Below are 17291 nucleotides of genomic sequence, written 5' to 3'. Positions count from 1 at the left end.
CTTTGAAATGTGAATTTAGTTCACTCCACCCTTATATTTCCCTCCCCTCACACTCAGTTTTCACTATGTATGTGATTTTAATTTCATCAATAAAAAAGTCAACATTATAACTTTTTCTGTTACTTTGTTAACTTGAACTCTTTCTTCATCCACCAATTTTTAGCAGTATCTTTTGACTACAGTTACTAAGATGAAAACATTTGTACCTTGTTTACTTACTTTCACCCAATTCCTCCCCCATTCATCTATTTTCTGCTAGTTATGCCATTATTTTTTACACTGACAAGGTTTAAAATATTTACAAGCTGTTCTGTAAAAATAATTGTCTTCTATGCTGTATAGATTGATTCTAAAAACACAGCACAATAATTAATTGTTCCCAATATTATAATTATATGCATGTACATATATTTATTTTTTCACTATATAATCAAGTATTTGGAACTGTAGAGAAGGAAATGTAGTCTTATAAATTACTAAATCTGTACTGCTCAATGGAGAACATTTCAAGCATTATTTCAAACAGACTCTTTAAAACTAGGCCAAACTTTGTTACATTATTTTGCTTTATATTTGGACTTCTACATTGTATATGGCTTTGTTTGGTTGGTTTTCTTGGAATTTTTGAGCACTTTGTTTTTTAAGAAAAATGCAAATGCTTTGACACTATCATTAAAACCTTATTAATTATGAGCCAGCCCTGATGGTCTAGTGGTTAAAGTTTGGGACTCTCACTACTTTGGCGGCCTGGGTTCGTTTCCTGGTCATGGAACCATACCACTCGTCTGTCTGTCAGTTGCCAAGCTGTGGCAGTAGCTCACATATAAAATAGAGGAAGATGGGCACAGATGTTAGCTCAGGGCCAATCTTCCTCAGCAGAAAGAGAGGAGGATTAGTGGCAGATGTTAGCTCAGGGCTAATCTTCCTAAAAAAAAAAAAAAAAACAAAACCAAATTAGGATATACAACCACGCATTGGGACTTTGGGGAGAAAAAAAAGGAAGAGGAGGATTGGCAACAGATGTTAGCTCAGGGTGAATCCTTTCCTGCAAACCAAACCAAACCAAACAGGAAAACCTTACGGAACTACACACTTAAAGTGAGTAAATTTTGTTAAAACCTTCTTAATTATAGTTGGTATTAATCATACCTATTTCCTCTCTGAAGGCATTCTTCTTGGAACCCTCTGGCTTCTTATTCTAATTTGAATACTTTTTAGGTTGCAAAGCTGCCATTTTAGGATTTTCCCCTTATTCTATTTCTAGGTTAAGTGCACAGTTTCTTGGCTTCTTTTTTGAATTCCTTTTTTTAAAAAAAAAATCTTCAAAGAAAATTTCCTGAATGTGCACATAATACACACGAGTTTTGCATCCGTGCATGTCTGAAAAGAGCACTTTCCCTTCTTGGTGAAAAATTGGCCTGCATATAGAATAATGGTTAAAGATCATTCACCATCAGACTTTGAAGGCATATGAAGCTAAAATTTTGAACCCGGTTTTCCATGGGTTTGTATAGATTCTTTTGTTTCTCTATCTCCCAAGCTACTTCAACCACAAACCCTTTCTTTGTAGAGAAGAGAGTAACAGAGCACCCTGTGAGAAGGAAGGCGGGCTCCAAATGTCCATGAAACCACTGCATGCTTCCTGCTGGAGACGTCTTCAGCCCTTCCTGAGTGGCAGCATCTTTGTAATGTTGTCTTTCGTTGTATTCATTTACTCCTTCCCTGGGTCATAGTCTGGGATGATAACGGCAGCAGTGGCTGGCCGTTTATATTACTATTTTTGAGTTCTTAATTTTGATTCCTCTTTCCATCGGCAGTTCTACGTCTTTAGTAATTTTTTTCCAAAAGAATATGTGGGTTGTGTTCTGAGTTTGCCCACAACTGAGATTGCCTTTCTGTTGCCTTTACATGTGAATAATAATTGAGATGATTATAAAATAATATTCTGGTAAAACTCTGCAGACATTGCTCCACTTTTTCAGGAGAGGCATTCAGTGTGGCAGAGAAAGAGTTTGAGATCATCCTGATCTTTGTTCCTGCTTTCTTCCATCTGTATACTCTCAGTGCCTTTTTTTATTGTTGTGGTTTAAAAAAATATATTGTTTTCCTTGGGATCTGGTAAACCCTTTTGGTCTTTTCAGCTTAAGAAACTTAGGTTTTGTTTATCTTCGATTTTTGCTCTTGCTCTATTTTGTTTTTGTTTTTTGTTCTTTCATCAGGGATTTTTCTTATTTTGGGGGGTCCTTTTTGGTATCATGAATTTTCTTTGCAAAGAAGAATCATATTAAAAGAATATATACACAGGCACAAATTTAATCACACCCAACTCTTACACAGCTGTTCTGTAGTGGTAGTTATTTAGAGAATTCTTCTCTTTCCTTAAGCAGTGGTTTATTTCAAGCTATATATCTTTTTCTTAAAAACATTTTGAGATTTCTGAAATTTAGATGTTTTCAAAGATATAAGAAAAAAGTTAGCAGCTTCTCCACAACCAAAAATAGTATAGTTAATAATGTTTCTTACTTTATCAATGTGATATCTTATAAGAAAGGAAATATGATTTAAGGCTCAGAATAGGAACAAATAAAATTTTTTTTTTTTTTGACAAAGATCAGTCATGAGCTAACATCTGCTGCCAATCCGCCTCTTTTTGCTGAGGAAGACTGGCCCTGAGCTAACATCTGTGCCTATCTTCCTCTGCTTTATATGTGTGATGCCTACCACAGCATGGCGTGCCAAGCAGTGCCATGTCCCCACCCAGGATCCAAACCCGTGAACCCCGGGCTGTCGAAGCAGAACCTGTGCACTTAACCACTGTGCCACTGGGCCGGCCCCACAAATAAAATTTCTACTCTAGTTTTATTGAACTGTAAATTTACTTAGTCATTGAATAGCATAATAATTTATAATTAGAGGGTTTCTTACCATTTTTCCCTCATAAAAAACTGTGTAATATGAATGATACCTATTGAGAGCCTGGACCCCAACAGGCTCTCAATAAATTGCTGTTTTAGAGAGAGAGTTTTTTATAGTGTAATAACAACCTTTTTAATTTTATTGTATCTTTCTTGCTTATTCCTACTCAAGAAGGAGAATATATTGATTTCAAGCCTACAGTTAATATTTGGTGCATCTTGTTTTATTTGAATAAATATTAACATATATATAAGAAAAGTCATATTTGAAGCTGATAGTTGTCCTTCATGTGTATTTTAGATTCTCAGCATAACAATTTAGTGATTCAAACTACTTGGAACACTGGACTTAAAACTTTGTGTATAGAATCCCCATCTGTATTTGGAAGGCACTTAAGTTATTTATTAAACATTTTTAGCCTGTTATAAGAAAAATTTTTTTTCTTTTGCTTTGATTAGAAGTGAATAACTTTGTAAGTATAGGAGCTTCTGATGACAGACACCATTCAACCTGCAGTGGGTTAAGTCCTTCTTTAGCTTAAGTTTATTTTATTTGATATATTTCTGAAAAATTGGGTGTAAACTCAAATATTGAAATATTTTATCATTGACTTCTAGTGTAATTTCAGAGATGTGATCACAAAGGAAAATGGCTCTAAGGTGTAATCAAAACCACGCTTACAAGTTGAAATCTTCTCTTTAAAGTAATGTTTATTCTTCTTTTCAATTTGAATTCTAAGGACTTAATAATGTTCCTAGGACTGTGGCTAGAATTTATTCACATGAACAGTATAATTTGCGTTTTTAAAGGAAACCTAAATGGGAGCTTAATATGTTTATTTAGTTACATGAAGCTTCCCTTGGTTTATACGGAGAGATTTCTAAAAATCTCTGAGGGCAAGGATGTCTCTAAGAGTAGAGGGCTAGACAGGTAAGTTAGGGCTCTATGCAATTTTGTATGAGATAGTTAGAATGGAAACTTAAGTCACTATACACACTGGTCAAAATATACCCAATTAATTCTCATTTCACTCATCAGAAATCTACATGTATATATATATTTTTTCACTATATATATATAGAAAGAGAGAGTGCAAGCTAGTACAGTAACATTATGTTCCTTAGGGTCCTAATTAAAGTATGATAACAGTCGTACATAGGCATACTATGTAGCCGTTAACAAATGAGGTATGTCAGAATGTGCTGATAAAGATGCCCGATATGTTTTAAATAAATACAATAAAAAATAAAAGTAGTAGAAAAAAGAAAGTAGTAGAACTGTGTGATATGGCTCCAGTTGTGTAAGAAAATAAAATAACTTCCATATGCATGTGTACATACAAGTGTACATTTATATAGACAATTTTTGAAAGGATATTTAAGATACCTCTTGAGTTAGCAAGGACTTACACAAGTCTCTTATGTAAGAAACTTATACTTCTCAGTTTATATCTTTTGGAATTTTTGAAATTTTTTTTCCATAAGTACATATACTTTTTATAGCAAAAACCACACGAGCTAAGATTTGGAACCACAATGTGAGGAGATTGAGGGGGTGGTGTGGACGCAGATCCTAACAAGAGGAGGTCACGTAGAAAAGTATCCTGCTCTGCAGAGGTGTATGCTTTTTATATAGATCAGTGTTCTGGTTCGATTGAGAGGAGCACAGGCTCCAAACAGTTGGAGGTAATGACTTCCCGCCACCACCGTCCCGCTTCCTGCCAAGTGTCTCATGTTCCTGCAAAGCGCCCTCCAGAGGTTAGAACCTTGGGAGCGAGGTGGGATGGAGGGTATTGTCCTCCCTCCGGGATGTTTGTGGAGTTTCTCTCACACCCAAGTGTTTTATTTCCCCCAAGGAATAGGACTATATAGAGGAGTCTGTTCACTGGGAGTCAGTATTTTGCAGTGGTTAAAAAGGCAGATTCAGGAACCAGATCTCTGGGTTCCGCATGCAGCGCTACCATAGGCAGGTTACTTAATCCATGTCTCAGTTTCCATACCTGTAAAATGAGGATAATAGTACCTATCTCATATGAGGTTGTTGTGAGAATTAAATGAGTGATTATTATGAGTAAAGAGCTTGGAGCAGTGCCTGCACATGCTAAGTGCTATACAAGTCTTTGTTGTTATTGTTGTTGTTATTACTGTTCATATGACTGGCAAGAATTACCTGAATACTTTAAAAATAATGATTAAAACTTTAACTGGCCTTAGCACATTTTATTTTATACATGGTACTTTACATAGAACATATTTCTATTAAGTTTAAAACGTAAGTATATATGCATTGAATCACTCTTATAAGCTTGGTTATTTATAGAAATATTTGAGAAACTTTTCTTCCTCTTCTATGAAATGTTTCTTTTTTTCCCTGCCTTCTTTTTAGATTTTCTCCTTCTTACTGGTGTTAACAATTTAATTATTGTGTGCCTTGGATTTATGGTTGTTGTTTTTTCCCCCATGTTTCTTGTGCTTGGGTCCATTGTTCTTGGATCTGTGGGTTTATAGCTTCCATCAAATTGGGAAAAATTTTGATCATTCAAATACATTTGTCTTTCTCCCCAACCCCTGCCCCCCATCTCTCCACTATGGGAAGAAGACTCCCTTTATGCATAATTATACATTTATTTTTATAGGAACTCCAATTATACATAGGTTTTGCTGTTTAAAGTTGTCCCATAGTTCACCGATGCTCTGTTTGTTTTTTATTTTTTTCCCTTTCTCTCTTTAATTTTGGACAGTTTCTATTGCAGTCCAAAGTTCTTTAAGTTCATTTATCTTTTCTTCTGCAATGTCTAATCAGCTATTAATCCCACTTTTTTTTTTTAATCATAGACATTGTTGATTTCATCAACAGGACCCAGACCTGTTGTCATCTTCTTTTTCATATCTTCCATGCCTCCACTTAACATAGTCAGCACTTCTTCTGGATTCTTGAACATAAGAAAGTCCCTTATAATAATGATTTTAATGCTTTGTCTACTGATTTTATTGTCTGTGTCATTTCTGAATCAATGTCTATTGATTTGTTTTTCTTCTCATTATTGGTTGAATTTTCCTGTTTCTTTTTGATTGAATGGCAGACTACAAATTTTGACTTGTTGGGTGCTGGATATTTTTATGTTCCTAAAAATATTCTTGAGCATTGTTTTGACATGTATTTAAGTTACTTGGAAAAAGTTTGCTCTCTTCAGGTCTTGCTTTTAAGCTTTGTTACACTAAACTAAAAGAGCTTTTAGCCTTCAGCTAGTTTTGTCCCACTACTGAGGCAAGACCCTCCTGAGTACTCTAACTAATGCCTCATGAATAATAAGGTTTTCTACCTTGGCTTTTGGGAACAGGCACTATGCCTAGTTGTCCGTGAGCTCTGAGCACTGTTCTCTCTAATCTTTTTCTGTCCTCAGGTAGTTTCCCCAGTTGCATATGCTCATGGGGGTTCAGCTGGATGCTGGAAGGGGAGCTCTGGCGGGTTGCAGGAGTTCTTTCTATGTGTAGCTCACTCGTCTTTGATACCCTGCCCTGAGAACTGAAACCACCTTGGCTTCCCTGGACTCCCACCTCCCTCTCCCTAATTCAGGGGACCCCAGGGCTCTGCCTGAGATAGTCACAGGGCTCACCTTGTTTGCTTCCCATCTCTCACAGTCCTTCATTTCCTCATGTTCAATGTCTTGAGAGCCGTTTTTTCCGCATACTTTTTTCTAGGTTTTTAGTTGTTTCAAGTGGGAGGGGAATCTGCTCCCTGTTATTCCATCTTGGCAGAAGTGGAAATCACCCTGCCCTAGGCTTTAACTTAAAAGTTTTTTTACAAAAACAGGAATAAAAACAAATAGTTCTTATCCACCCACTCCCAGTCCAAAATTCCAGAGGCAGCCACATTCAGCTCTTGTCAGGGATTTTGTATGTCTCCCCACCTCTCTGCTCAGGGAGGCCTTCTCGGACCACACTGTCTAAAACAGCACCTTTGTCCGGCTCTGTCTCCTTACCCTGCTGCATCGTTCTTCACAGCGCCTCTTATTTCTTGATCTCCCCATATTTGTTCATATGTGTATAGTTGGCCTACCTCTCTAGATAGGATGTACACTTTGTGAAGGCTGGGCTCTTGTCTGTTCACTGTTGAATCCCCAGAGCCTAGAACAACTCCTGGGCACATTGTCGTCCCTCAGTAAATACCTGTTAAATAAATAAATGACTGGATTCCAGAAACTGTGCCGTGTGCTTTCTCTGCATCATCCTGTGCTGCCCCCACCTTAGAGGCAGGTGACAGCTACTGGGAGTTTGCTAGGAGGGCACAACAGGAACAGGGTTTTCCAGGCGGCAGGGACAACACGTATCAGAACCTCTTTAAAAAAAAATGTATGGTATGGAATTCAGGAAAATAGGATTCATTAAATTGACCCCATTTCTTGCTTCACATTGTCATGGAAATTCTGATAAATCAACTTCCCTTCCAAGACCTTTTGCCAGAATTTAAGACAAAAAAGTTTTAATATTAAGTATATTATGCATCTTTTAAATGGCAATATGGTAAAAATATTAGAATTAAAATCTGTCACACTTTCCTGTGTGTTTGTGTGTGTGTGTGTGTACCCCCCACCCCCGCGCCCTGAATTTAGTGATTGTGAAAAATAACTATGGAACTTGGTAATGGAACCATCTGGTCGATAGAAGGGATGACATTCCATGAGGCAGCTGCTGTGTAGTGTCTTATCCTTGGCCTTCAAGACATGGCACCTTTAGAGGTGACCTAGTAGGTTGAGCCTTACCCAGTCCTCAACTTTCTCCTTCCTCTATGGATTCTGTAGCAAACATGTCAGTTAAATTAGTGGTGGTTTTTGTGATGAAGCCTCAAGTAACTGGACTCAGAAAATAAGTTCCTTTATTTCATGCAGCTCAGCCGATGGAAACTACTTTTCGTTGCTCCCACATTGTCCTGATTTAAATCTGGGACCTAACACTAAAATAAAAAGGGCCTCTGTATCCCATTAACGAAACCCCCAGTTGAAGCTGTACTTCTTTTGTTTCTGTTTCTCGGAGTGTTTTCCTCATTCTTTTCCTGGCAGTCTTTGAAGAAGAAGAATTTTCTTTAGTGACTTAGTAAACAGAATTTTTTTCTAAAAGGATAATGTACTTATATGTGGAAGTTTGAAACACATGCATATGTTTTTAGAAGAACATATTTTCACTAATTCACCAAAAAAAGTACTTTTTAGGGGGATTTCTTGAAAAACCAAATGTTAGTATAAAATATTGATTAAATTGGTAAAAATTTACCACTTTTTTAATAAAAGCAGGTTTCTTAAACTGTCATGCAACAGAAGATTTTTGTTTCTGATTTAGAGAGGCCAGAAAATACAAATGCATTTTATGTTTGACGACATAATTTGTGGCTTCCCAAAAGGGTCATATTTACGTATAAGGCTGAAATGTAGAGCCGCAGGGATCTCTTTTCATAAAGAACATGTCTCATATGCCAATTCTAAGTAGTTCTTTTTAGAGTTAAAGTAAGCATGTTCTAACACCCATTAGTGTCGTGACCTTGACTTGAGTTTAATTTTGTTTTTTTTTTTTCAGAAGGGCAATTGAAAGAGGAAATTAGGCTCACTAAGTAATTAAACAATATTCTTTCCTCTTGGTGTTGACAAACTCGCTCAGCAAAACAGGAGTCAAAGACAAACTCTTGAAAATAACAAAGCGCATTCTCTTCATCTCCTGCCAAGCGTCCTTCCTCCACCCCACCTTAACATTGTGTTTTCATGAGCATTTCACAATATTTCTCATCCCTTGTTCCCAGTTTTGACCCACTGACCTAAGAATCAAGAAAATGTCATGTTAGTGCCTACTAATTAGCACACCCAGAGAGCCTTTTCATCTGGCCTTTCAACCTTCTGGAGGTGGGAGCACAAGCTGTCACTCGGATCATGCAGGGAAAATGAACCTCGACCACATTTGCCCTGTTTTGCAAACAGCAAAATAAGCCCAGCTGAGACGGGAGATGAATATGCAGGTTAGGAGGAAATTAACCTAAAATGCACTACTGTTTGCATGATTGTCTTATAGATGACACAGCACTGCCGTCATTGAAATACCTATAATGGAACGCTGCGGGCCTGCGATTTTTACAAGATTGTCACTGTCGCATCAGGCTTTTATTTCAGTATCATCATATGCGTTTGGTGAAATAATCTTAAGGGAGGACCATTTTCTGATTAAAAAGTTCTGGAGCATTTTAACGCCTCTAAGTTTCCACTGTTTTTAGACACGTTGCAGGGATAATGCAGTTTGTTAGTGAGCATTTGGCTCTAGTGCTCATTAATCAGAGCTGTTGGGCCAGGGTCTCCTGAGCCTTCTGGGTTTTGGGGGATCAGCTACTGTAATTAAAGGGATGAAATATATCATGGTCACAAACTTACCACATCAGACAATTGAGGATTTTGAACGGGTGAAATTAATCTTTTTAATTTTTTCCTCAGGTGTTTAAGATAGAAGTGCTAATGAACGGAAGAAAACATTTTGTTGAAAAAAGGTACAGCGAATTTCATGCCTTGCACAAAAAGGTAACTTTTTTTTTTCCTTTTATCTGTATGGCAGATGGTATAACATTAAGACTACTTTCTCTGGTTCCTAACAGCATTAATAGTTCTTGGAATGGTATGATTTCTCTTACCATGAAGTAAATTTCCTTTTAAAATAAATTATTCAGTCCTTTAAACGTGGCAGTCCTGAGTAGGTGGGTTTTTCCTTATGATCTTTTGTATAAGTAGATGTGAGACAGTAAGCTGTTTGCAGTGTACTGTGCTGGGTATTATAGGTTCGGAAAGAATAAGACCCAGACCCTATTTTATCCATAAAATATACTTAATGTGCTTTTCAAAAAGGGGAAATGAAAAGCAAAGGATCATTTTATAGGAAGAAGTTTATTAAAATCAACTTATACTTGTACCTGGAAAAGATAACACATATGTCACATGTATTCAAGCACTGTTTGGGGAACATGTAAAAGAGGCTCATGGCCTTCATTTGAATGTAAAGGCCACTCTACAAGACTGGTGTCTCAGTCCTCAGATCCATTTTATTTAAAGTCTTAGATAAAAGAAACGAATGCAAAAGGAATAGCTGAGTTTTTGGCTAAATGGTTGGTAGAGAATAGAGGAGTGAATACTTTTTTATTTTGTACCAAAATGTAATGTTTTGCAGGTTATAAATTATTATTGGGGTGCTGAAATTACCTTAATAACTTGAAATACCTTATGAGATTGCCCAGAAAAATCATCATGTATGAGTTAGTGCAATTTTATCATTTTTTCTTTCATATATACATATTCATATGTGTACACACACGCACACATACAGAATGCATGCCATAATTCAATGTTCTTCACTTTTGTTACTTTGTTAATTAAGAAGTTAGATGGGAAGATACTAAATAAGAATGTTAAGAAAGCGTCTATTCTTTTAATTTCATTAGAGATCTCAGATTTTCTGGGAAATGTCAGTATATAAATGATGTGATAATGTGCTTGCTCTGTATTAAAAGTTCTTTAGCATTTTTAAAAATTAAATTTTCCCACTTTTTTTTTGTCAGGAGAATAGAGTATTGAGTAAAAGCTTTAACAGGATATTATTGAGAAATTAGTGAGACTTGCCCTCTGTTTTCTTTTAAAGAGGAGCTCTAAGTTATCTGTACACTTTTCTGTTAGGATGGCAAGGGATAATCTGCATTTAATCCTCCAATTAAAATTTTATTACATCCAAGTTAACGTCCCAAAGGAACAACACAGGTGAGCACAGCTTTAGGCCAGGTGTTGCCAGGCGACATCACAGAAGCATCAACTCTGGGACCTCAAAGAGAATCACACCTGGAGTCTGGGTTCACTTCCTTCTCAAGCAATTCTATTTGTGCTTCTTGTTTCTCAAGAAAACCCATTCTAGAGAGATTTTTGCTGGGTAACTCATGAAATAAGTCCTTACGGTGAGATTAAAACCAGCACTCCACCCCTGCCCAGCCTCTGATGACCAGAGTCGACCAGGCAGGCTGTCACATGCAAACCTCCTTCCTCATCTCCCAGCTCAGCACCCAGCTCTCCGTGACCCCGACACAGCCCAGCTGTCCCTGCCAGATACTAGGGGACCAAGTCCACGCAGGCACAGCTGGGTGACTGCCAATTAGGCCCGCCCAGCAAGAAGCTGCCCATGCTTCTCAGGAGTGCATGATCATTCCCCGGTTCTCTTGTCCAAGACGATTTATTTTCTTCTGCAGAAGAGGACCCTCCCAGAGATTAGACACAGTTCTTAGATATTCACGGCCAGAAAAAATGCCCAGATTTTGTAGGACTTTTCTCTCACTTTCTGCAGTTCTGTTTAATAATTTTTGCTATTCTTATATCATCAGGCCTACTAAAGAGAGTGGAAATTCTCCATCTCTCAATTTTGCATGTTTTTAGCAGCCTTATTAAAACAGCTTTACAGGGACATAGAGAAAAAAATCGCTTTGAAGGGCAGAGTTTTAGTTGGGAGACATATCTAATCTTGTGTATTATAGAGCAGAAAGGAGCTGCTAGAAGTCTGCTTTACTTGCCCCATAGAAATTGTAGTAGATTTGGCAAAAAGTTAACTCTAAAAGACAATTAAGTACAAATAATAGTGGAGTGTTAAATAAACATAAACCTGTAATCTTAACTGTAAAATTATATGTTAAGAAGGATTGCAATGGGCAAAAAAACATTAATCAGAACACATAAGCTTTACTGATTCCTGCTGCCAGATTGTACAACTTTATCCTTTTATTAGAATTTGGTTTCTGAATTTCCATATTTGAATTTTTTTTTTCTTTTGAGGAAGATTAGCCCTGAGCTAACATCCATGCCCACCTTCCTCTACTTTATATTTGGGACGCCTACCACAGCATAGCTGTGCACCTGGGATCCTAACCGGCCAACCCCAGGCCGCCGAAGCAGAATGTATGAACTTAACCGCTATGCCACCGGGCCGGCCCCTCCATATTTGAATTTTTTGATGTGCTTTGAATGTTACGTTTTTACATAAAATATTTTCCCTTTAACTTCAGTTAAATCTATTCTCATTTAATTTTCTTGAAATATTCAACTATCTCTGTGGGGGATAGAATTTGCTCTGTTGCCTGTGACCTGATTTTTCTTGACTTTGCATTGTATTTCTCACTTGCTGAAAGTGTTTAGCCAATGTCTCCAGGTTACTTCTAAAATAATACATGAGCTATTAACGAGTACTTTTCACTTTGAGAATAACAGATGCATTGCTCTTCTCCAGGTACCACAAACACACCAAACTGCCTCCTGGCTTATTATCAGGCTAATTCTGAGGCAGAAACTAAAACCATTACCCATTTGACAGTTCATCTGGTTGTCTGAATAAAGTTCTTAATGATTATTACTTCTCCTAAACTTTTATAATTATTGATACTAAAGTATGAAACCAATATCCTAATTGTTTATACTTTTCTTAGGATTTCTGTCTATTATTTGGAAAAGTTTAGGAGTTTTTTTTTTCTTTCTATATGCATTATTTTCCTTGCCTCAAGTAGCTTTTAGATTATAGACCTAAATCTTGCAGAAAGTTTGGGGGCAGGGGAAATAACCCGTTATTACCCACACATATTTCTACTATCCTAATACAATGGCTGTTTTCCTTCTTTTCTTTTCTTGCATTTTTTAATAAAGCAAATGCTGCTGTGCTAACCATGTTCCCACGTGCTGGTAACTGTGGTGTGGAGGTTAAGCGTGCAAGCTCTGGAAGCAGAATGTTCCTGAGCCTGCCTGCACCTCTTCCCAGCCTTTCAGGCCTTGGAGCAAGTTACTTGGTCTTTCTGTGCCTCAGGTTCCCCATTTTTAGTGTGGGAATAATAACTAACTTCATAGAATTGTTTTACGGATGAAATGAAATCGTGTGCATCACATGGTAACCTTCCAATAATTGATAGCCTTCATTACATATAATTTTTTTCCCATATTTAAGACTGTTTCTTTAAGATAGATTACAAAGGGAAGCATTCTCTGTCAAAGAGAATGGAGATTTTTACAGCTCCTGATAAGTATTGCCGAATTACTTTTTTTTCAAAGTGGTTATAGCAGATTATATTGCAACCAGCAAGTAAGAAGTTATAGCGTCTCATCAGCTTTGAATATTACCTCCAAAATGATATTTGTTTATTTAGCAAGCAATATTTGTTGCTTTGTTGCTGTTTTAATTGGTCTTTCTTAAGTTTGTTTATGATTGTGGTCCCTCTTTTTGGAGTTCTATTTGTGTGCTTTCCCATTTATCTGCTGGGGTCTCAGTTGCTCTTGCTCATTAGTTAGTGTGGCCTATTAATAAAATATTAGCCATTTGCTAAAAGTATTTTTCACCAAGGACCTTTTTATTTTGGCTATGATATTTATTTTAATTTATAAACATTTTAGGGGGCTGGCCCTGTGCCTTAATGCTTAAGTTCGGCACGCTCTGCTTCAGCAGCCTGGGTTCACGGATCCGGATCCCAAGCACGGACCTACACTTCTCAGACATATAGACTATATCTCAAATATATTGAGTCGGAATGTTTGTGATGGAGCCCAGTAATCTGCATGGTATACCAGCATCCCAGATGATCTTAATGCCTGTAGAAGTTTGAGAATTCCTATTGTGTGGTTATATTTTTTAAAGGTGTATCTCACAGCACAACCTTCTCCACCCTCCCCCCGTCACACGCACTGAAGCCACAGGGTTCGACACCTTGGAGGTCTCCTTTCTCTTACCTTCCATATCCAGTGTCACCACGTCCTGTTGATTCATTCTTCCAAATTTCTATAATATGCACCATTCAATTTTTCATTTTCTCTTCCTACCATCCCAGTCCAGAGTCTTACTACTTTGTGTAAGTAATGCTTTAACTGTTTCTGATCCTTGTCTTATTCATCCTCTGCCAAAGATCAGTTTTCCTAAAGCACTATTTTCTTCTTTATTCTTTTGCTCAGATACATTGAAATGAGTCTATATTGTCTACCAAATCATGGCCGTTACTCTCAAGACCAATAATCTTAAACCCTATGTTAGTTTCCTATTACTGCTGTAACAAATCACCACAAACTTACTGGCTTAAAACAACACACATTTATTATCTTAAATGTGTTGGCAAGGCTGTGTTCCTTCTGGAGTGCTCTGGGAGAGAATCACTTTCCTTGTCTTTTCCAGCTTCTAGAGGCGGCCCACATTCCTTGGCTCATGGCCTTCTTCCATCTTCAAAGCCAGCAGTAACATCACTCCAACTTCTTCCATCATGACATCCCCTGTCTCTAACTTTGACGCTTCTGCCTCCCTCTTGCAATTATATTGGGCCTGGCTGCATAATCCAGAATAACCTTCTCTTCTCAAGATGCTTGATTTAATCTACCTTCAAAGCGCCTTTTGCTATGTTTGGTGGTACATTCAGAGGTCCTGAGGACTAGGACATGCGCATCTTTGGAGGGATAATTATTCTGCTTACCACAAACCCCTTTACTGGCCGACTTTATTTCTCACTGTTCCTCCTAAGAAAAGTCAAGCCAGTCTCCCCGCTTCACCTCAGTATATGAAAATCGCTGCCTCTCTGTCTTTGTCGTGCCAGATGTCCTTCCCACTAAGTTCTGATCCATTCAAACCAAACTAAAACATTTCAAGTTCTTCTTCCATGTGAATTTCTTTTATTCTCTAATCTCTTTATTCTTAGAACTCCTGTTCCATTTAAAGTACAGATTTCTACTTAAAAACATCTAAGAGAGAATTAAACTATAGTTATCCCTAAGTTTTATCTAACTAGAAGATATATATAAATATACATATGTTTTTTTAAGTAGGAACCATGCCCTATCTTTTGTATCTTCCTTACTGTCTGTATTGGGCACATATTAGGCATTAAATAAGTATTTGGCAAATGGGATATTTGGAGAACGTTATGTATATTTATGAATTACTGGAGGAATGTTTTGCTGAAAAGCACAGTTTCTATTGTGGGAGTTTAGTTCACTGTCCGGTTAACCCCGAGTTACCCCTGCACATCCTCTCTGCCAGTCCTAGGTGGGAAGAAGACACCCCCCGCCACGCTGAAACCAAAGCACAGCCCACCCTGTTCCTCTCTGTTCACTGTTAACAGAATTTCCTTTAAAAAAAAAGTTATAGGGTGCCCTCCCTACAGCTTGGGCCCAGGCTGTCGTGACAGGGTGAGCCTTAAGCTTGTAGGTGCTTTCTCCGTGCTCTAGTGACACTGCTCACGCCTCACTACAGCCAAGTAATGTACCACTTTAAATGGTGGTCCTTGACGACAGCTTCGCCTCCCCAGGCCCAAAACCGTGGGTGTGGAGAGAGAAGCCTTCCCCACCTGGCAAACTGCTAAGCAGCTTTTGCATACCTCCCCAGCTGTTTCCTGCCAGTTCCATCCAGTCCTTTTATTCACAAAGCCTTCAGGGAAGGATGGTGCTGGTTCCTTCCTAAATCAGCCATCCTCACTCTTGTTCTTGCCTGCCTTTGGCTTGAGTAAAATATTGCGTTCTCGTATTTAATTTAAAGAACTACATATTTCAGAAGAACCAAAAAACTGCCATCTGGGGTTAAACCAGGCATACGGCACTGCGTGTGGTGTCTCAAAAGGGGACCCTGAGGATACAGAGGTGACAAAATGGAGTAAAAGATTGAATTTTAACTAAATGCTCTCCACTTCTTTCCTTAACTTTTTTTCTTTTTCATCTTTTTTCCATGTGCTTGGGGAAAGTATTTCTGCTCCTTTCTGTGGAAAATGGTAACTATAACCAGCGTATACGCGTCAGGTCCATATGGAGTAAGTTCTGGGTAAACTCTTCTCACGGAGTAAAAAGGAAGCAGAGTGGTCCCGTCAGGCTTATGTTTGTGCTATCATGGAATCTGCTGGCCATCTGTGGGGATCAGAAAGGCCGTTTGGCTGGACGCAGCCTGGCCAGAACAGTTAATCATCAGACGAGTGGCAGAGGGGTATTTATCTTGTAAGCAGCTGAGCCCTACTAGAAACATATTGTCTCGGGTTTGTCTCTCCTCATCTAAAGCAATTCATTACTCACCTACAAACGCTGTCACAGGTCCCGCACGGCATGATCGCCTTCCTCAGTACTCCTGACATAAATAAAAAGGAAAAATGTTTGCCGTACTGTATCTTCGAGATTTAAAAAAAAGAGAGAGACAGATAATGGAGTTGATTTTCTATTCTGAAATATAAGAAATGTTGTGATTCATTAGTTTTAATGGAAGTTTATTTATGTTTAAAGGGAAACTTAATAAGCTTATTACCACAGAATAATTTAGCATTTTTGTCTTGTTCTTCTTTGAAAGATACCTCAAATACACTCAAATAGTGTAGAGATGAGATATATATTTATTCCCTTACAGACCAACATAAATTCTTTTCTTCTCTCTCTAATTATCATTTCCCCCTTCAATATTGGATCAATCACGTCAATAAATGAATATGTTATAATATTTTTCATTTAACAAAATAAAACCCACCATGACCCTATGCTTCCCTCCCGTGTTCACCCCTTGCTCTCCATCTCTCTTAGTATCATTCTTTGAAAGAGGAGCTTCTACTTTCCCGCTTCCCACTTTCTTTACCCAGCATTTTTGATTTCCTAGTATGGCTCAGCACAGTCTGATCATCCCCTTTCTAGAAACACTTTCCTGACTGGTGCTGGTTCACCCCCTGCTCACGGCTTGCCCTGCTCTCTTCCCTGCCTCTCAGAGGTGGAGGTCTCAGACCTTGGCCATCGTATTAATTGTCTGTTGTAGTGTAAAGATCACCACAAACATAGCAGCTTAGAACAACACAAGTGTACTACCTCAGAGTCTCCGTGCGTCAGGATTCTTGGCACAGGTTTACGGGTTCTCTGCTCAGGGTCTCAGCAGGCTGAAATCGAGGTGTCGCTGAGGCTGTGATCTCATCCAAGGCTCGGGGTCCTCTTCCAGGCTCATTTAGGGAGAGTTCAGTTCCCTGCAGTCATCGGACTGAGGTCTCTTTCTTCTTGCTGACTGTTGGCCAGGGGTCGCTCTCAGCTCCTAGAGGCCACCCTCAAGTCCTAGCCATGTGGCCCTGTGGTAACATGGCAGCTTACTTCTTCAAAGCCAGCAGTCTGCTAGGACACGGTCTTGTAAAATGTAACCCAATCAAGGGAGTGGCTATCCCACCACATTGGACGGGGAGGGATTATACAGGGCATGTACAGCAGGGGAGGCAGGGATCTTAGGGGACGTTTTAGGATTCTGCCCATCACAGCCCTTTTTCTCTATCTGTGCCTGACTCCCAGTGTCATCTCATCTGGTTCCATGGCTCTAAACACCACTTAATGTATTCCAGCTCCCAGATTTATA

General features: G+C 38.4%; 1 protein-coding gene across 21 annotated transcripts in view; it reads left to right on the top strand.

Annotated features, from left to right (window-relative positions):
* Nucleotides 1-17291, top strand: part of SNX24 (sorting nexin 24) — a 141450-nt gene that overhangs the window by 64813 nt on the left and 59346 nt on the right. For 18 of the 21 annotated variants that reach the window (XR_011425127.1, XR_011425126.1, XR_002799692.2 and 15 more), the window contains one exon: nucleotides 9386-9469. Coding sequence is in view for 17 of the 21 variants with exons in the window: in XM_023617802.2 (XP_023473570.2) it covers nucleotides 9386-9469 (84 nt within the window). In the remaining 4 variants the exon portion in view is untranslated. Of the gene's footprint in view, nucleotides 1-8706; nucleotides 8920-9385; nucleotides 9470-17291 lie in introns of all 21 variants that reach the window. The other 3 variants (XR_011425130.1, XM_070233174.1, XM_070233173.1) reach the window with 1 other exon arrangement.

Source organism: Equus caballus, chromosome 14 (assembly GCF_041296265.1).
Source record: "Equus caballus isolate H_3958 breed thoroughbred chromosome 14, TB-T2T, whole genome shotgun sequence".
NCBI lineage: Eukaryota > Metazoa > Chordata > Mammalia > Perissodactyla > Equidae > Equus > Equus caballus.
The sequence above is the reverse complement of the archived record's forward strand: the minus strand, read 5'-3'. Positions and strand labels throughout refer to the sequence as shown.